At 42.2% G+C, this 21,004-nt stretch overlaps 1 protein-coding gene across 2 annotated transcripts in view; it reads right to left on the bottom strand.

Annotated features, from left to right (window-relative positions):
* Window positions 1-21,004, bottom strand: part of smg1 (SMG1 nonsense mediated mRNA decay associated PI3K related kinase) — a 145,305-nt gene that overhangs the window by 18,212 nt on the left and 106,089 nt on the right. For both annotated transcript variants that reach the window (XM_038739044.1, XM_038739052.1), the window contains exons 48-54: window positions 20,493-20,772; window positions 16,893-17,165; window positions 16,366-16,600; window positions 9,874-10,085; window positions 8,540-8,696; window positions 2,689-2,878; window positions 2,054-2,334 (exon numbers count right to left, since the gene is read on the bottom strand). In XM_038739044.1, the coding sequence (XP_038594972.1) occupies window positions 2,054-2,334; window positions 2,689-2,878; window positions 8,540-8,696; window positions 9,874-10,085; window positions 16,366-16,600; window positions 16,893-17,165; window positions 20,493-20,772 (1,628 nt within the window). The remainder of the gene's footprint in view (window positions 1-2,053; window positions 2,335-2,688; window positions 2,879-8,539; window positions 8,697-9,873; window positions 10,086-16,365; window positions 16,601-16,892; window positions 17,166-20,492; window positions 20,773-21,004) is intronic.

The raw sequence follows: 21,004 nt of genomic DNA, 5'->3' as shown, positions 1-21,004 counted from the left end.
TATTCTAATTATATGACCAGCACCTGTACATTGTTTCCTGTCAGCAAAAATATGTTATGTAACCTCTCTGGACAATACTGATGGATTCTAATCCCCCTCACACCAGAGGAGATGGTGATCGGCTCTGCCGCAGCGGGAATAAAATCTCAAGCAGGGATAGACACCAGATCTGCTCTTCCTGCCTTGGGCTGGAACATGCCCGCTAGGCAGTTGAAGCCCCGGGTTCACGCAGGCATTGTGCCTGCTTCACCCTGGAGAACCTTTGTTGATAGCTAGCAAGCCAAGCTAACTTGTCGGGAAAGGACCATTACCTGTCCACCAACGACTTGCCGGCTGGCAATAAGGGGAGCAATGCGGACACTGAACCGTGTGCTAGCGCAAGCTGGGGCTCACAGCTGGACCTAGCAGCCACGGCCCTGCTTATTGAGGAAGTGCTGGAGTTGGATTATGAGGATGACGATGAGGACACCTCGGAGCTCCTCATATGAGAGGATGACGAGGACGAAATGTTCATCCCTTATGCTCAGGTTGCCGAGCCTGACGCTGTGTGTGCCTCTGCGGCGAGCATACCGACTACCCCTGCGGTTGTGACGGAGACCACGATTTTGAATTTGGGGTTTTCATAAGCTGAATGCAATAATCATCGAAATTATACCAAATAAAGGCTTGAAATATCTCACTTTGCAAGTAATGAGTCTATATAATATTAGTTTCACCTTTTAAGTTGAATTACTGAAATAAATGAACTTTTGAACGATATGCTAATTTTTCGAGTTTCACCTGTATATTTCCACATTGCAATTAATGCAAGTGCTTCCCTTCGAGAGTATTCGTGTGGTGTACCGAAGTGACTCTGGCCTCGTTATGACGGCAGGGTTTCAGTCTGGCTACATAGTTGGACGACTGGCTCCTTTTGACAGAGTCCGAACGGGTGTCTATGACAAACGCGCATGGGGATAAGACTTCTGGAAGATTTGGGTTTTATAATAAACATAGAGCCCCAGCACGGAGTATAATGTTTCTAGAGGGTAGAGGCCTTCAGGGCTTGTCGAGGATTTTCGCCTGCGCAAGTCCACTCCCTTCAGATTGTATCTGAGTTTACTGGGACTGATGGCATCGAAACGAATGCTAAGAAAGAGAACTTTAGGTTACTTGCGTAACCCCTGTTCTCAGAGTAGCATGAGAGACCTTCTTGCTGGGGTGAAAAGGTGCTTATTTTGAATGGTGTCTGCGATGTAGCATATTTAACGATAGGTGGACCCACCAGACACAGAAACCGCGATCACCAGCCAATCAGGATTGGCGTAATGACACAAATGCTTCTGAGGAATAGGCAGGGAGGCGCATCCCATAGTGAGACATCTCACTCATGCTATTCTGAGAACCAGGGTTATGCGAATAACCTAAAGTTCTGACATAGCGAACATTTACCTCACATGCAGATTCCCGGATATTACCACAGTGTGTGAAAGCAAGCAACTTGTCCACTTTTGACACATTCTGAAGACCTGTTAGCAACGTCTACTTCTTGTTTATTATGTAACGTCAATTTCTGGCATAACTATGCTTTGTATAGCCTGGTTTATTTAGTCCAAACAAGCTGATTCTTTTTTGCAACATTTCAAAAGTTAGCTTAAAATTCACATGTTTTTGCTGAGTTTGAAGCCCTGAAGCTTTCAATCTTTTTCAGCAGAAACAGAAAGAAAGCCCCAAAACTTTATAATGCTTCACTCATTCATCACTTCCCCAGTGGAAACAAGATTTCAAACTGAAGCAGTTGTTCATCAGTTGCTGTCCCTACCACCCGATTAAGAGGAGGGAGTAGTCAGCAGTTAATAGTGGTATAAAAACAGAGCAGTCAATGAAACAGATTTTTCAAAAATTGTCTATCACTGCAACCATGGTAAGTCCTTGATCATATAGTCGTAAATTATTTACACAAAAATATAAGGCTGATGGGTCTAGCAGTATGTAAGAGTAGCTGCGGACAGAGACACACTCGCACACACAATCAAACCCAGGCTTATGCCTAGCTGGATAAGAACTGTCATACCTTGCTTTCAGCACCAAAGTCTTTCGCCTCCACCTGGGTGACAACATCCAGGCCAAGGGCAGACAGAGTGCTGCAGAGGGCCAGACCAAGGGCTTGGCTGGGCAGACCCATGAGCATCTGCCGAACAAACTCAGCTGTGAAGGCCTTGATTGGGCGGGTCATCTGTTCCTCACTGACCATTGTCACACCTGACCCTGTTGCACTCGGCCGCTGGTACAGCGGTTTCCCCAAACCAACTGGTCCATTTGTAGGTAACAGGTCCTCAGATGAGGGACATGTACCTGAAGACATAGTTTTGAAATTTAAATTCATAAAAACCTCTAAGTGCAGATATAATTGACCATGCCCAATTTTCTCACACTCCTGATTTGGTCTAAGAAGAGCAGAAATACTGTATATGGATTAACATTTTACAACTTAAGAATCAACTATTTAAACAGTTTTAGGTATGTCTCAGCTTTTGTTTAGCCAGGCTAAAAGGTTATATTTAATAGGAGATCAATGATCAATCGTTGTGGGTGGGTTCAGTGTAATTGGTCTTAAAAAAAACAACAAAATGGGTTCAAGTCTTTAGCTACCTATGTGACAGTGAAGCTACTATGTGGCAGTGAAGCTTCTATGTGGCAGTGTCTTACCAGACAGAGTCTGAGCAAAGGAGGCACATAGCCTGAAGAAATCCCTTATGGTTTGCAGTCTCTTGAGGAAGAATACCTCTTCCATCAGCTGCCGCTGATTCGGATTATCAAAAAAGTGGAGCTGTGTGGCACGAGCGTCCCTCAGAACATCCACCTTTCTCCAGGCAGTCGGCACCTCCAATGAACTAAGCTGAGGACAATGAGAAGCAGAAGAAAATGGGGTGAGAGAGAGTCGACTTTCATATTGGTAAGCATATACACCTTTATTCCAACCTTTATTCAACTAGGAAATAATGTTGACAGAAATTATGCTTACAGGAAAAGCGGATCACTGTACACTCACTCAATGTTTATCACTGAACAAAACTTGTCTCTTTGTATTAGAGGTCTGAATAAGCCTTGCAGTGAATTTCTGAATGGTCGAGGAGAGGCTACTCACTTTACGTTGATAATGTCAGGTGTTTTGCTAATACTGCTCGTCTCTTCCACCGTCAAACTAAAGCCGCGTTTCCACCAAAGGAGCTATGAAATGGGAACCTTTGGAGGAACTCACTGCGTTTCCACTGCAGGTACCAGGGTCTTAATTTGGTTCTAGGGTCTATATTTTCCCCCCTAAAAACTCCCTGCTCGGGGGGTAGTACTTTCCGAAAGTACCGGTACAGTGAATTTCTGAATGGGCGAGTAAAGGCTACTGGCTTTAAACCAAGCATGTTGGCTGTTTTTTTTTACTACTGCTCCTCTTTTCCACCTATGTTTGCAAACCAATAAATTACAATCAACAGTCAGACGGGGTGGTGATGGTGTAATGGATAAGACACATGCCTTTGTGAGAGACCCGAGTTCAATTCCCCACTGTGACCCATCTACCAATGTGTCCCTGAGCAAGACACAACCCCTAGTTGCTCCAGAGGCATGCAACCTCTGACATGTATAGCAATTGTAAGTCGCTTTGGATAAAAGCGTCAGCTAAATGAATAAATGTAATGTAAATGTAGATAGCTCCAAGTCTCGACTATGTCTGCCTGAGATTGTACGTTGACCTTCTACATGGCAATAGTGTATATGAGGATTTTCAGTCAGGATTTAGAGTTCATCATAGCACAGAGACAGCACTGGTGAAAATTACTATGACCTCCTAATTGCATCAGACTAAGGACTTGTCTCTGTACTGGTTTTATTGGATCTTAGCGCTGCTTTTGATACCATTGAACATCAGATCCTATTACAGAGACTGGAACATTTCATTGGCATTAAAGGAACCGCTCTAAGCTGGTTTAAGTCCTATTTATCAGATCGATCTCAGTTTGTACATGTTAACGATGAATCCTCCATGCACGCCAAAGTTAGTCATGGAGATCGACAAGGATCTGTGCTGGGACCAAACCTGTTCACTTTATGCTTCCTTTAGGCATTATCATCAGGAAAAACTCATTGTTATGCAGATGATACTCAGTTATATCTATCGATCAAGCCAGATGAAACTCAATGAATGAATGATGAATCAGTTAGCTAAGCTTCAAATGCGCCTTCAGGATGTTAAAACCTGAATGACCTGTAATTTTCTAATGTTAAACTCAGATAAAACTGAAGTTATTGTTCTGGGGCCTAAGCACCTCCATGACGCATTATCTAAAGATATAGTTTCCCTTGATGGCATCGCCCTGGCCTCCAGCACCACTGTGAGGAATCTTGGAGTTATCTTTGATCAGGAAATGTCGTTTAAGTTTCACATTAAGCAAATTTCAAGGACTACGTAATCAAGCAAAAATCAGGAACATCATGTCTAAAAAGATGCAGAAAAACTAGTTCATGAATTTGATACTACTAGACTGGATTACTGCAAGTCTTTATTATCAGGCTGCTCGAAAAAGTCCATTAAGACTCTTCAGCTGATCCAGAATGCTGCAGCACGTGTTCTGACAGGAACCAGGAAAAGAGATCACATTTCTCCTGTCTTAGCTTCTCTGCATTTGCTTCCAGTAAAATCCAGAATAGAATTTAAAATCATTCTTCTCACCTACAAAGCTCTTAATGGTCAGGCACCATCTTATCTTAAAGAGCTCATAGTACCTTACTAGTACCACCAGAGCACTGTGCTCCCAGAATGCAGGGTTACTTGTGGTTCCTAGAGTCTCCAAAAGCAGAATGAGAGCCAGAGCGTACAGCTATCAAGCTCCTCTCCCGTGGAACCAGGTCATGGCCATGTTTAACATGAACTTCCAACATTATAACATTATAGGTAAGTCATAAAATGTAGAAAAGCACAACAGGTCTCCCTTAACATTTCTGTAAATATGTTAACATGTTAGCGTGGGTTTGTGGATGCATGAGTGAGTGAATGTGTGCGCACACATTGATCGGTGATCATCCACAACGAAAATGTTTGTTTTGAAATAAAGAAATACGCAATTTCAAATAATTTTCTAACATGGTTATTAACATATCTGTGAATAATAAGTTGGAAAATCTAGAGCAGAGTCTAATGGGTTGGAATTATAACCTGGGAAAGTCATTTGGTTAGTTTTGATGCTCTCCACACTGATTTTACATTCATGGTGAAGCACCAAGCAGTTTTGAGCCTCACTACCTTAAATCACAGGAAAACCCTGTATATATGACCTCAGCATCATTACAGATATGATCGTTCATGTTTGCCTTTTGTGTCTTAATTTACTGCTTTGTACATTTTTAGAAATTAAAATACATATAGGCAACACGAGAAACACCTATTATAAGCATTTCATTTGTACATTAAAACCTTAAATGGACTAACGTTAACTAGTTTGTATCCCCAATTTTCTCTACTAACCTCAGCTTCTCCATGGTCCTTCCGTCCATCCTTTCTTTTTAATTTAACTATCAAGATGTACAGTATGTGTACAGGACAGAGCTATAACCTGACAACTTAATGCTGATCTTTTCCCCAGGCAAAATATACCGAGACACCCCCCATACCCCGATAAAACTGGTGTCGGCTCTGTTATAACATATGGATGGTAAAGCAGAACCCATGACAACTTCTTTGGTGGAGGTGTTGCAGTGGGAATCCAAGACAAGTGTCTAATCCACTGCGCCTTCGCCACCTCTCTATAATAATAATTTTGTATTCATTTTTTACCAAGCTTCAACAGGTAAATGTGTAAAATGCAGCATGAAATAATTGATTCTATAACTAAATAATATAACTACTAACTTGCAAATTAGTTTAGTAGAAGTTAATAGATTGTTTTTAATGAATAAGAGACAGCAGCAAAGGATGTTGCCTGTTTAAGACCCGGTGGCCTAACTGTTTGAAAAACAGTTCTATTATTCAGGAAACTCAGATCAAACGGCCACATCAGTCTCTGTGTATTGATAAACTGAAGGAAAAAGTTTTTTCATTTCAATTCTGGCAGCGAGCGACAGTTTCACGGGATCGCGCCAGTTACACAGAAGCCGTTGCCATGGTTACCTCGCGGAACGCTTCTTTGCCTGCCTGTTGAGGAGCGCAGAGCGACCCCGCGGATCCAAGCCGTCTGAAAAGGCCTTATAAACCCAGTCACAACCATTCACAAGGAATTATTTTATAACTTGCCAAAACCTTTAACATAAGGACGTAAAGTCTTAAAAAGCAACCATTCAGCAAAGTGTATATAGGCTACAGTATATGATTGATCAATTGACAACAAAGTCAAAGTAAACATTAGACATAGCCTATAACAAGCAATAATCAAAATCATACCCAATTTATCCGATGCTTATTGTCAACTCAGTGTTGGGCAAGTTATTCAGAAATAATATAGCTATTACCTAGTTACTTAGCATATAGGCTACTCCTTAAAAAAGTAATATCAGCTACTCTAGCCTATTTATTACTGGGTGATATAACGCCACACTCTCCCGATGAGTCCAAGCATCACTGGCAGCAGCGGCGAAAGAGTTCCACGTTGCTGTTTTGCTTTAGCTGATGCTTAAATTGGCCTGTCAATGTAGAATTGTTCGCAGTTAAAAGCTTTTTCCTGGTCGCACAAAGTTTACAACGGAAGACGATGTTCTGTGACACAATAATGGCAACATCATTAATTACAGGTGTCAAAAATAACTCTCCTCCCTGTTCTCCTGTCTTCCTTTTTGGCCAATAGCTGATAAGGTCCGGTGGGGATCAGGGATCAGTAAGGTTCAGTAAGGCAGCCTTAATATGATTAGTAACTGTAACAACATTACTGTTTTGGAAATAGTAATCAGTCACGCTATTCTTTACTGGGAAAAGTAATTTTACATTATTACTGCCCAACACGTTACGTACCACTGATGCGCGAGAGTGACTGTGGTACACACTGCGCAGGTGTGGAATGGGCAGCTGAACGGAAACGAAAATCCTTGTTGATACTTGGAAAGGAAGAAAAACTTTACACACGTCAGCCAATAGATGTCCTCAAATCCTTTCCATTTCACTCGGCCAGCTCCTGTCCCCCCTCCGTTTTTTATTACAGATCTGCATGATTCACATGGGTCAGATTTTCAGGTTGGAAAATCCGGAAAAATCACATCCTGTTTCCTCCGCAAACTTTCACCGCCACCGTCTGTCACTCTCTCCCTCACATTCGCTCGTTCTTTGAAGAATAAAGAGAGGGAGACCGCCATGCGTGTAGAATGACCATGCTGAAAATCATTAATGACCGTGTGAAATTTTAGTAGCGGTGCTCATTCATTAAGCAGTGACGGGATGCTTATGTTGTTTGTTTGTTTCTCGGAATAAACAACGTTTATTCAGTTTGTTCACTTTGATTCTCTGCACGGCAGGGACTCCATGTCCACATGTTACGCCGCCAGCAACAACTAGAAGAACATTCTGCGCAAGTGCTACACCCTTTTATACCCGGAAGCACCTTGTGCCGTAGTGAATAATGTAGAGTAGAAACAACATGTTAATACTGTTTTTTGCAGCCAAGATTCGCTACTATCGCTAAACTCCATTTAATATCGTTGGTACAATATGAAAGAGACCTGTGCCAATAACACGAAAGCTGTGTGTTGGTCTTTGTAGTCGTAACAGCAAATTATATTTGGGACTAGCGAAGGAAAAACTATAAACCACAGGGGACAGTACTTAGAACACAATACTTTAGGGAATTTAAGACTTTTTGAAATTTAGATTTTTTGATTTTGAAATTTTATACTTTTTTTTTAGACTTTAAAGGCCCACAGGAACTCTGTACAAGGACGTTTTCCCTTGCCTGTCGCCAAGTGTTTGCTCATGGTGGGAATTTCTGGGTCTCTGTAAATAATAGTATCATCTAGACCTGCTCTATACGAAAAGCGCTATGAGATAACTGTTGTGAATTGGTGCTATATAAATAAAACTGAATTGGAAATTAATATACTCATGGGAAGTGGTTACTAAATAATGATGCCTGCTTTACACGGCATATAGCCTACGTCTGAGTAAGAACATACATCAACTAGTTAATCTGCCTAATCTTCGCAGGTCTTTAGACTGGACTGGAAAGACAGCCAAGGGGCTGAAGAAACCTTTCAGTTCCTTGAAAAGCAGATCCTGGTATTAAAGTCCCAGGTACTTTTGCTGGATGTGCGGCTTTGGTTTCCACATGACAATTTAAAGCATTGCTGAATGAACGCATAGCTGTTGAATGTAATTGCTATTTGTAAATAGTGTTCATTTTTATTTGTATTGGTATTTTGTGCGCTGTATACAAGGCTCATCTATGAAAGAGACCCTGGTCTCAGTTTGATTTTCTCTGTATACATAAAGGTCAAAAATACACAAAACAGAAATGATACATGGGAAGAACATTATGTAGGTCAGCCTATCATTACATCTATTACATTTGAAGGACAACTTGGGTACTACCTTCTCTGTGAGCTGCCCAAAGGCAGTCTCTAGCTGGGTGAACATGCCATCAAAGGCCACCAACAACATTTGACCTGCAGACATCTTCGGTGTGTCCTGGCCTGGTCCATCCATGCTGCGAGGCTGGATCAGCTCAGAGTACTGAGCACGCAGCATTCTGAGCACAAAAGATTTTTCATGAATCAGACATGATGTGGATTTTAAGCATTTTCGGTTTGCAATCAGTGAAAGGGATACTAAGCAATTCTGCAGAGAGTTTGTTGATATTTGAACTAAATTGTCAAACAAATACACCCCTCCCTTCAGTGTTCCCTCAGAAGCTCCGCCCCCCAAATTCATGGACGTGCATCGCCAAGGCAACCAGTAATACTCCGCTGAAATATGGCAGATTCCACTGTCTGCTGGTGGAGGGCACATTAGCCTCAATAAAGAAGCATGTTTTTGCAGTGTTGTAGTAAGTGTAACAAGTAAAAGTGTAACAATATTAAAATACTACATCTGTATGTTTACCGCGAGTAACTTCAACAGTAACGAATGTTCAACAAACCTTATCAAATGAACGACATGCACACAAACGGCATCCAAAACACAACGAGGGGAAAAAAATAGTGCAAGTTATTTGAAATAGTTTTTACACAAGTACAGTGACTGATGAGAGGACAATAAGTCTTTATCTCATGCAAAGCCAAAAAGGAGCGTAATGTCTCCGGTAATATTTGGCAATCTAGTATAGCATTTTGTGTTATGCATCAACCCAAATAATCCCACTGTTCTAGCAAAACTTGTATTTTTAGGTTTTCGTGGCCATAAAATCCTTCAAAAACAACTGACAAAAACAATCATAAACTCAGACTGGACAAACACACAGCAACCTCTCTATCAGTTTTATTTCCGTCCAAACCTCCGAGGTTTCTCTAGCTTTTAAACGCCTCACTTGTTAACATGGGTCTTTGTGATCATATAACTTTTTTCACAATGTGTACTTCTCCGACCTTTTCCTCTTTGGCTGTTTCTAGGTCATTTCTTCTGGACAGTGCCCAGAGTCCCGTAGTGAGTCTAGCATGTTTGAATGTACTGGTGTTGATCGCTTTCTCTCTCTCACTGCCCCCCTCCCACATCACTCCTGTGCACGAGTACGAACGCCACCTGTTGCTGATTGGCTGGAACAATATTGTGGGGATCTCTACAAGCCACTGTCTTTGTGTTCCATTTCCAGACAGGCTAACCGTGATGCATTATGAATTATTCACTGAATTTAATAAATGGTGTGTTGGATTAGAATTGCTTAGTATCCCTTTAAGCCAATGCTGTGTCTGATCAAATTCATCACTTACCTGGTGATGTGGAGGCAGTGGTTGTGCCCATCATGGTCCAGACCTGTGGTGGCCTTAAGGCTGTCGGCCAAACCCTGCAAGCCAAAACAATCTGAGCTCTGGTCCACTAGCTGCTCCAGCTCTGTCAACATGGACTCCAGGGTGGGCTCTCCTTTTTCCATACAGCGCAGAGCCTCTGGAAAGATGATCTGACGGAAGTTGGTGTTCAGTTCCTACAGTAAACAAGGAAAAAATTGTTAAATTTTTCCAGTGGAACGTACTGCTAAAGGTCTTGACATTAAAGCTTGTCCATGTGGATGTTTTGTAGGGCAAGTGAAGGAAAAATGTACTTGTCATTTTTTTTGTCATATAAACTAGAAAAATACTGCGTGTCTTCACATATGATGTGTGAGGTAATAATTACACAGCTATTTAGCAAAATGCTTAGATTAGACCGATTTGACACAAATGCATTCTCTCCTCACAATTGGTCCATGTAAACCAACCATGAGTCAACCCAAGTATTCCACAGTGTACCCCCAGGATTCTCAAAGTTAAATTTAAGACTTTTTAAGACCTTTTTAATACCAATTTCACGGCTGTATAATGGAAAATCTGTATGAATTTAAATTCTGAGAAAATTATTTACAAATTTACGTGAATTTAAGAAAATATTTTATTAATACATTCATGTTTAACACACTATATCTTTTGGGGGGGTGTTAAAATAAATCAGGGGCATCACTTTGTGTTGAAAAGTGGTGGAAACATAGGGGTTCAGATTAGGGATGTGATGTGCACTTAGCTCAAATGAACGATGCACAATATTGGGTTCACGAGAACAAGACAAGAAGATATTTTAACACTATTTTGATGAAATATTCAATGCTGAAATATATCGGGGGGTCCCCTAGAAAGCAGCATTCTGCAGACATTTTCTACACCAGTTTATAGTAGAATTGTCTTTAATTATATAAAGGGATTCAGGTGACAATTCAAACAGGATATAATGCAGTACTCAACAGCTTGTTTTTTAAGCTTAAATTTTTTGGACAATCCACATTTGTTTCTCCATCCATCTTCATCTGCTTATCTGGGGGGGAGCAGCTCCAGCAGGGGACCTGGAACACCTCCCTAGGGAGTCGTCCAGGAGGCATCCTTACCAGATGCCCAAACCACCTAAACTGGCTCCTCTCAACGCAAAGGAGCAGCGGCTCTACTCTTAGCTCCTCGCGGATGGCCGAGCTTCTCACCCTATCTCTAAGGGAGACACCAGCCACCCGCCTGAGGAAACCCACTTTGGCCGCTTGTACCCATGCTCTCGTCATGACCCAGCCTTCATGACCATAGGTGAGGGTAGGAATGAAAATTGACCGGCAGATCGAGAGCTTTGCCTTACAGCTCATCTCTCTTTTCGTCACAACGGTGCAGTAAAGCAAGTTCGATACCGCCCCTGCTGCTCCGATTCTCCAGCCAATCTCCTGCTCCAGTCTCCCCTCACTTGTGAACAAGACCCCGAGGTACTTTAACTCCTTCACTTGGGGTAAGGACTCATTCCCTACCTGGAGATGGCACTCCACCGGTTTCCTGCTGAGAAGCATGGCCACAGATTTAGAGGTGCTAATCCTCTTCGCACTCTGCTGCGAACCGATCCAGTGAGAGCTGGAGATCACGGACCGATGATGCCATCAGGACCACATAATCTGCAAAAAGCAGTGACGAGATCCCAAGCCCACCGAACCTCAAACCCTCCTCACCACGACTATGCCTCGATATCCTGACCATGAATATCACAAATAGGATTGGTGACAAAGTGCAGCCCTGGCAAAGGTCAACCCTCACCTGGAAAGAGTCCGACTTACTGCTCAGTACTCTGAGACAGCTCTGACTTCCATGCAATGTTAAAGAGACGTGTCATCCAAGACAGCCCCTCCACACCCGAAGCTTTAGCATTTCTGGGCAGATCGCATCAATCCCTGGGGCTTTGCCACTGTGGACTTGTTTGACTACCTCAGTAACTTCCACCAGGGAAATTGATGAGAATCCTCCATCAGCCTCCAGCTCTGCCTCTACTAGAGAGGGCATGTCAGTCAGATTTACGAGTTCCTCAGTGTTCCACCGCCCAAGTACCTCCTTAGTTGAGGTCAACAGAGTCCCATCCTTCCTGTACACAGCTTGGACGGTTCCCCGCTTCCCCCTCCTGAGGTGGTGGACAGTTCTCCAGAAGCACTTTGGTGCTGACCGAAAGTCCTTCTCCATGTCTTCTCCGAACTTCTCCCACACCCGCTGCTTTGCATCTGCCACAGCAGAGGCTGCAGCCCTTTGGGCCTGTCAGTACCTTGCAACCCCCTCCCGAGTCCTCCCAGACAACAAATCCCAGAAGGCGTCCTTTAGTCGGACGGCTTCCCTGACCACTGGTGTCCACCACGGTGTTCAAGGGTTACCGCCCCTTGAGGCACTTAAGACCTTGAGACCACAGCCTCCCACTGCGGCTTCAGCAGGTTCAATGTCCCCTAACCTTTCAAAGAGCGTAGGACAGCTACGGTGTCCGACACACAAAAGGTGTCTCTTCTGAGACAGCAGAGAGTGGCCGGTCAAGAAATTAGCTTTCTTTAGGTATATTTATTAAGAAATTATATTAACTTAATTATTCCAAGAGGGTCCAACTGCAGACCTCCTCTGTCAGGCCGGTCAGGACAGGAAATACATGCAAAAACTACAAAATAAAACCGTGCGATTTGACAGGAAACGCATTAAAAAATTATAAAGTTTAATCACAGACATAGGGAGTGGGTTTTTGTTGTTAATTTATATTTAATTATTAAGTCAACATTGTAACGGGAAACTAGCAGGCCAATTCCTTAAATATAGCATATTGATTTGAGCCTATTCTACTTAGCACTTAACGTGCCAATGTAGCAACAAAGCCCACTGTATATCGCTTAAATCATTCAATTAGTGACAGTATCTTTTTTACAGGCACTTTTTATTTATTCTGTCAAAATATGACGTTAATTACGTCCATACAGCCAGATCTATTCACAGAAAAACATTGTCGTCGATTAAGAGTGTAACTTAGCCTCTCTTCCAGTCATCTTAAAAGAAACACACACACTTCTCATTAATAATTCACTTTTAAAGAGTAATATACTATGGCAGTTTAATGCAATCAGCTGAATTTAATAGGAAAAACGGACAACTGTGGAAACTGGACTACAATTTGAGCTTTGTGGGAGTCTGCAGTATAACGGACGTTACCGGTGGGGTTTAATAAATAAATAAATAAATAATAGAAGCCTGGACAGAGACTGCATTGCTCATTAAGTGGTCAACCCTTTCTCTCTCAAACAGCAGCCCACTACTTGCCCAAGATGTGTAATACTGCAACAAAGTTTAAGTTTTAAAAGCCTGAAATAAACCAACGAACACTACTGCTCAAGGAGAGACGAAGACCCGCCCTTTATCGTATCATATTAATTATTATTAATCATGTCAAAATGAAACTGATGCGGTGCGCAGCATAGTTCATTTGAAAAACGTGTTTATTTTAGTGTGTTTATCTTATTAGTACAATGTACATTTGTCATTAAAAATAATGGTTGTTGGTAAATTAATTACTGACCCCCACAGGATGCATGATTAAGAGCTCAGACCATAACTAGAACCCTGCTGGACTATGTGGACTATCAAAACGGTACAATCCATAAAAATGAACACACATGCAATACAACATGTATACTTGTATCGATAATTTTGTAAATATCCACTTTTTAAAAATGAATGGAGACAATAGCATACTGTAATAATACTTTGACTTTATTCACTGTACACACAGATTACACAGTTAGAAAAGGAGTTGGCAGCAGTGACTGATTTGCATTATCCAAAACATAAAAAAAAAAATGTCTGAATTAATGGGTCTTGGCATGTTCCATCAATATATCTACGCAAACTAGGATGCGCCAACTGTGGCTGTGGTGAGGAGTAGTATCTTTGTGTGGATAACTGTTTAAATAACAGTGTGTGTTAAATATCTCACTGCTCCAAAACAGCTGATTCAAACTATCAACTCGTTATAAATCCTGAAGCTGCTTCAATCAGCGGTGTTGAAGCAGGGAGAGATTAAATCATGCAGGACAGGGGGTCTTCAATTCAACTAAGATCAATTCATACAGCCAAGTGTGAGAAGCTACACCGAACGGTCTAAACGATACAGATTTTTTATTTTATCTTCTTTTGGACAAATAACTAACATGAGCGTCGTTAACATGTTAAGACAAATGCAAACCTATGCCATTGCAAAATGCTTTACAAAAAAAAACAAAAACACACAGCTTCATACAGTCTATGAGTAGCTTACATTATCCAAAGGGGAAAAAAGCTAATTCTGCTACTTCAGGAGCTAACGCTAGCCACCATTGGCGTGGCGTAACGTTACCTATGTAGAACGACAAATAACCTAACTTACACACGTAACAATCTGTAATTTGTGTGATTTAGATGTACAATATTGACAGCGGTGGCTATTGATGGCACACATACTAAGAGCAATGCATTCAGACTTTACTCAGTGTTTTGGATAAGGCTAACCAGTCACCTACCGCTGTCAGGATGTGTAGAGGTGTAGAGTAGCGAAACAACCGAGAATGCATCACATTACGTCCTGTTCAGTAAAACCACATGTTATTGTGACTTTGCCAATGACGAATAACATGGAAAATTTGAGCCAAGAGTGTGAAATACTCACTGTTTCTGCACCACAGTCCATTATAAACCACACTTTAGATAAAGTTTATACAAACACTGACAAGAAACACATTCATTCTCTCTGTGATTATGGACCCTCGCCACAACTGCCCGCCAATAATAACATCTGGCCCGCTGACAGATTACGGTGCTTCGATAGCAGCAAAAATATAAATAAAATAAATACTTTGATAGTGGTGCTGAAATAGATCTCAGTCATGGCAGCAACAGTTACTCACATAATCACTTCCTCTATAGTGGTTTTGCCTGCAAAATAAAAGCGCGACAGTCTGTAGCCTGCTTGACCGACCTCTGAAAGAGCCGTCAGAAAACGTGATTCCCATAAATGTCCTCTACCTGGAGATACTGGGGAATTGAAAAAGCGTCCATAGGTTGATGGATGCGGATCTCACACACTAACCTTGGGTCGCCAGTCCTGCACTTTACCGACTGAGCTAACCAAACAACATGCTCCCATGCAAAAACTCCTGTAAAGAAAGAACTTTCCTTCTGTGATTTTTCAATTTCCTGAAATAGCGGCTCGCTTATCACATGGCAGATAAGAGTATTCTCTGGCAACAGACTAGCTCCAAACTGTATTTGCCTTGTCATTATGTGGTTAGTTGTAACACTTTAGTTAGCTATTTACATAGGTTAGCTCTAAACATGTGGCATCTCTTAAGAACTACAAAATGTCTCAACTAAAAACTACAGTAGCCACAGTGTATTTCATTATGAGAAAATTAAAATAGTGAAAGCAGGTCACCTAGGGGCTTATCTGAACATTTATTGGTATCATTCTGCATTGTCTATTATATATTAGTGTTTGGTTGATGCCCAATAAAAAGTCACTGAATAAATATATTTATCTACATTTTGCAATCTAATCAGAGCAGAGATTGCTGCTCTCTCTGCTCTGGTTAGCGACGGTCCATATTTCCCCATCATGGACGGAGTAGTTTGTTAAGTTTGCTGTTTTAAGTTCCAAAATGCAAATATTGCTTTTTGCGGAAGGTTTTAGTCAAAAACTGATGTAAAATGTCACAGTGTCAGATAGTTCGTCCAGGTCAGTGACTGCAGCCTCAAAAACACTCCAGTCAGTGCAGTCAAAGCAGGCCTGTAACTCCAGCTTTGACTCGTTGTTCCATCTTTTCACAGTCTTTACAACAGGTTTAGCAGATTTCAGTCACTACCTGTGTGTCGGGATAAGATGGACCAGACAGTGATCAGAGAGTCTCAAGGCTGCACAGAGAACAGAGCGATAGGCGTCATTTAATGTAGTGCAGCAGTGGTCCAGTGTGTTAGATCTGATGAGATCTGTTGTAATGTGTCTGTTCATGATGGTTTAAGTAGCAAGGGCTATTGTCATTTTTCGTGCTGGTTCATGATTTCAACCATTAGTGAGGTGGCTGTTGCATTATTGATGTCAGCTATATTTTGATAGTTTCACACACTTTCGTCGTCTCCTGTTATGCGTCAATTAAAAGAGACATTTTGGTAAAGTTTTGTTTTTTTTTTAAAACTACATTTTAGTCTAGTCATTTAGCCGTTTTGTCATCAACTTGTCTTAGTCATGGAATAAAAAAAGTTTTACAAACATATTTAGTCATAGTTTAACACTATTACATATAATCGAATGAATACGAAAATAATTTCTACATATCCTTAAAAAACAATACATGTAAGAAATTTCTCATATCCAAAGAGAGAATAGGCTGCTTCTACTTCTAACTGGATGATTTCACAGTGTTTTGGGAGTGCACGTACCTGCAAGCAAGTGTACACAGCGTTGGCCAAATACACAGCCTGGGTAGTGGCAGAGGGTGCAGGCAGCTCCAGGTCATGGGGCAGGAGTGTGCAGCGTTGTAGCAGTGTTGCCAGGGCACTGACATTTCCAGTCATACTGCAGAGCTCCTCCAGGAACCACGCCCCATCCCGAGATGTCAGATCTACCAGCTGCTCCCCAGCACCGGCAGCCGCTCCCTCCATCACCAGGTTCCTCCTGGAGAAAAAAAACAAACAAAATAAAACCTGACTTCTTCTGTTCACCAACAATTTTTATCTTCATTTTTCCTTGTCTGTGTCACCAAGAGCTTGCTCATGGTGGGAAATGTTGGGTTGCCTAATAATAATCATAATAATATCACAAAGATCTATATGAAAAGTGCAATGAGATAACTTCTGTTATGAATTGGCGCTATATAAAGAAACTGCATTGAATTATGGATATTAAACTAACAGTCTAAGTGGACAAACAGCACAGTTAGACTTGGAATGACAGGCATGTGTAAAACCTGCAGAGTGTGCAGAGGGCAGAGGTGATGATTCCAGCCAGGCTAAGGGAGCCTGGCTCTCCATTCTCCCGAAGGAAGACTGTAATGCAGTGCTCAATCTCCTGTAGCTGCTCCTCACAGGCTGCTGCAGTTGTGCCCTCAGCCTTCAGTCGCTCTGCTTGGTGCATCACACGATCGTTGGCGTCAGCCACTTGGTGCTGCAAAGTCAACTCCACACTGGAAAGGAACTGGCAGGAGGCTGCAGGAGGCTGCGGAGCAAACAGCACCTCATATCTGTAAAGGGAAGGAGAAACAAAGCTCATGTGTGGGCATGATAAGTTACAGGAGTGCAGCAACATAAACATGACATAGCCCTGTAACCTTATTTTCCCGCCTCGGCTGGACAATTAAGTTGTAAGATTATGTCGTCATGTTGCTCTCTTGCACTGAATTGTGTGTTAATGTTACTTTTATAATGTAGGGAGCTATGGTGGAGGGCAGCAGAGATCAGCAGTGACTGACTAAAAAAAAAACACCAGTATTCTGACAGCACACATTTGGGCACATTGGGGGTTTTATAAACTTAATGGGAGGCACAAATTGGACAAGATATATGTGTGTTACATCTGCCTCACAAGAAGGATATACTTTGGTAATACAACGAATTTGAGGAGCCATGTTAGCCATTTTAACCCCGAGCTAACATCTGCGACCATAAAGAATATGGCGAGCCGCCAGCTTTCCCGTTCAACTCTGACAGCTGATCAGGTACTAAGGTGGGTCACACAGATACTGGTATTGAAAAGATGCAGCTGTTTATATTACAGACTGTTGTAGTATGACTTTTTGAAAGGACTTTCCAAATAAAAATGGAACTCTATCTGATGCCAGTATTAATTCAATCCAATCCCCCAATCCAAAAAGTAGCCTGGTGCAGTAGAGCGATGCATCGAGAATCATGCATTCGAATCATAACTGAATCATAACGCCAGTGAAGATTCACACCTCTAATAATAGCATAATTAAAGCTGCAAGCAGCGTTGAACGGGCAGTTGCCAAAATTGGCTGCATTGCTACGACAAGACTGTTTGATCTCAAAATGTAGCACAGCAAAGATTCCTACACATTTTCCCTTTCAAACTTCCATAGTTTTCCAGACTCAATTTCCGTACTTCTCAGCTGATTTTTCAGACCATATTTGACATCCGAGTACAAATAGCTACACCGTTATTATGTAAATAAACTCTGTTCTGCCGTCCCTCTCTGGTAACTTTTACCAGAGAAGAGCTCTTAAATATTGGACTTTCAACTGCTCATACTATTCCACCGCTCATCGAACTGGAACTTTCCTGGAGTTATTAGTTGGAGGAGCAGCAGCTCTGTACAGGATCTACCAGAGACGGCGAAGGGGAAAACGCGCAGGCGCTCTGGTTAAACTGAGACAGCAGAGTTTTCGCAGTGCGCTCCCGTCAATCCATCTGCCGAATGTCCACTCTCTGGCCAACAAAATGGACAAATTGCTTCTCCTCAACAGAAATAAATTGGACTTCTGCAGATCTGCTGCCCTCTGATTCACTGAATCCTGGCTCACCGAGCGCATCCCGGACAGCGCACTTCACCTACCGGGATTTAATCTCATCCACGTGGATCGCGAAAGGGAGCTTACAGGAAAAACACGGGGAGGCAGACTCTGTTTCTATATAAACGAAGGTTGGTGCACAGAGGTCACAGTGTTGGAAAAATCATGCAGCCCTCACAGAGACATTATTCATGTTATTACATTATTATACATACATTATTAACGGTAAACTGTGGGAGTTTTCCTCGTTTGTTCTGGTCGCTGTTTACATTCCACCTCAGGCCTGTGTTAGTGAGGCGTTACTACACCTGGCCGACCAGATAACTAACGTGGAGAAAAAACATCCAGACTCCCTGCTCATTGTTCTTGGGGACCTTGAGACTCTCTGATCACTGTCTGGTCCATCTTATCCCGACACACAGGTAGTGACTGAAATCTGCTAAACCTGTTGTAAAGACTGTAAAAAGATGGAACAACGAGTCAAAGCTGGAGTTACAGGCCTGCTTTGACTGCACTGACTGGAGTGTTTTTGAGGCTGCAGTCACTGACCTGGACGAACTATCTGACACTGTGACATTTTACATCAGTTTTTGACTAAAACCTTCCGCACATACAACAACCAAAAACCCTGGTTCACAGCGAAACTCAGGCAGCTTCGTCAGACCAAGGAGGAGGCCTTCAGAAGTGGGAACAGAGTCCTGTACAACCAGGCCTCTGACAAAGGAGGTCAAAGCTGCAAAGAGGAGCTGAACTGAAAAGCTGCATAACAACTTTGCAGCCAATGACCCTGCGTCAGTGTGGAGAGGCCTGCAGACACTCACCAACTACAGGAGACCATCCTCCAACTCTGCTGGTACTCAACAACTGGCAGACGAATACTACTTCAAACTTCGACAGTGAGATTGACAGTCAAATCAGGCTCCTCCTATCAAAGCATCGAATCTTTGACTTTTCAAGGTCAGCCCTAGTAAAAACAAACGTAAACAAGCTAGCAGCTGTTACCTTGTCTTTTGCGTTTAGCCATTTTCACCTCCCCACATGCAATGATTCCACCAAAACAGGTTCCACACTAATATGCAATGGCACCGTGGGCTGCATCCTACAACTGACAACTGTGATTGGTTTAAAAAATATATATAAACAAGCCAACTTTCCCTCTATGATAATGAGTTCAGCCAGACCTTTCTTCAGCACTGGCAAAGCACTTAGTGTGGCTGTGCAAGACTGGATAATTAGTAACATTAAGTGGAAAATAAAAAAGTAGAATCAGGATGTATATTCTGAACTCCCATACTGACTTCAGCAGCATAATAGAAGTCCTGAAATGTAGTTATGGCATTTGGTTTTGGTGTACCACCCCAGGATTTTCAGTTGCCCCATCTGGACATTCCTACAATTTCTGGGAGCGCCACGGTGTTCTGGCCCACGCTCTCACACAGTGGTGGCCTGCTTCGTGCCAATGAAACACACAATGATAAATTAATTTTTACAAATTCTATTTTTTACATTTTAGAATTTAGAAAATAGTGGCAATAGTCTGCAAACACATTTTCACTATGTTTTTTCTCACAGAGACCTGGAAATGACTAAAAGCTAATTCCATACTAAGTCCACTGGACTCATTCTCCAAGAGAACAGAGCCTGTAATTTTTTTTATTATTATTATTTTTTTACATGTTAAAAAGCCTAGAGATGATACATCTGCCTCCAGAAAGGTGAAATGTACGATGGAGGCTGCTTCGGTGAGATGTTGTAGTGAGTACCCTCAAGCCATTTTTCCACACTAATGCCCCAGAACCATATTGGGAGATGTTGGGCCCTAGTACTTTCGTGCTCCGTTTTTTTTATATAGCACATATTGATATTGCAATATTTACTGATTGAAGTGACCAGACTAATTCATAGATTTCAGCCATGACTTGTACACTCATTGGGAAAATACAGCACACCTACCAGCCAATCAGAAATTTGCCATGGAAATGGTACATGGGGTTCTTGTAGTTTGTATGAAAGCATAAGGGAAAGCCTGCTGAGGTCCTTACTGTCTGTAGATGTGCTGGCAGTGCTCCACTGTCATGTCTCTCAGCAGTTCTTCCAACCAGGCCTTCCACTGGTGGGTGCGATGGAGCAGCAGAGTAGCCCGTGGGTACAGCAAAGCCACTGTAGCATAGCTGTGAAGCTGCTCCAGACAGCCGTGAAGGGCCCCACGCCGCTGCTGCAGCAAGGAGCTCATCTCTGCCTCCAGACTCTCGCACTGGCTGATCAGGTGGGCCTGGCCTGCATTCTGCAGGAAGGCTGTAGCTGGCACGTAGCTAGGAGGACCTGGAATAATAGGACAACCAAGAACAAGACATAACACAGCTCAAGTAAACAAATAAAACGCTCCATGAGACATTTTAACAATACATTTAACCCCATTACATACAGTATCACAAAAGTGAAATATTTGACACACTGAAGAAATGACAATTTGCTACAATGTGAAGTAGTGAGTGTACAACAGTGTAAATTAGCCGCCCCCTCAAAATAACACATCACACAGCCATTAATGTCT

The sequence above is a fragment of the Micropterus salmoides genome, unplaced genomic scaffold (assembly GCF_014851395.1).
Source record: "Micropterus salmoides isolate LMB-PRFRI ecotype aquatic unplaced genomic scaffold, ASM1485139v1 Ms_hic_scaffold_10, whole genome shotgun sequence".
NCBI lineage: Eukaryota > Metazoa > Chordata > Actinopteri > Centrarchiformes > Centrarchidae > Micropterus > Micropterus salmoides.
Note: the sequence above shows the minus strand (reverse complement) of the source record. Positions and strands in the feature narration are given on the sequence as shown.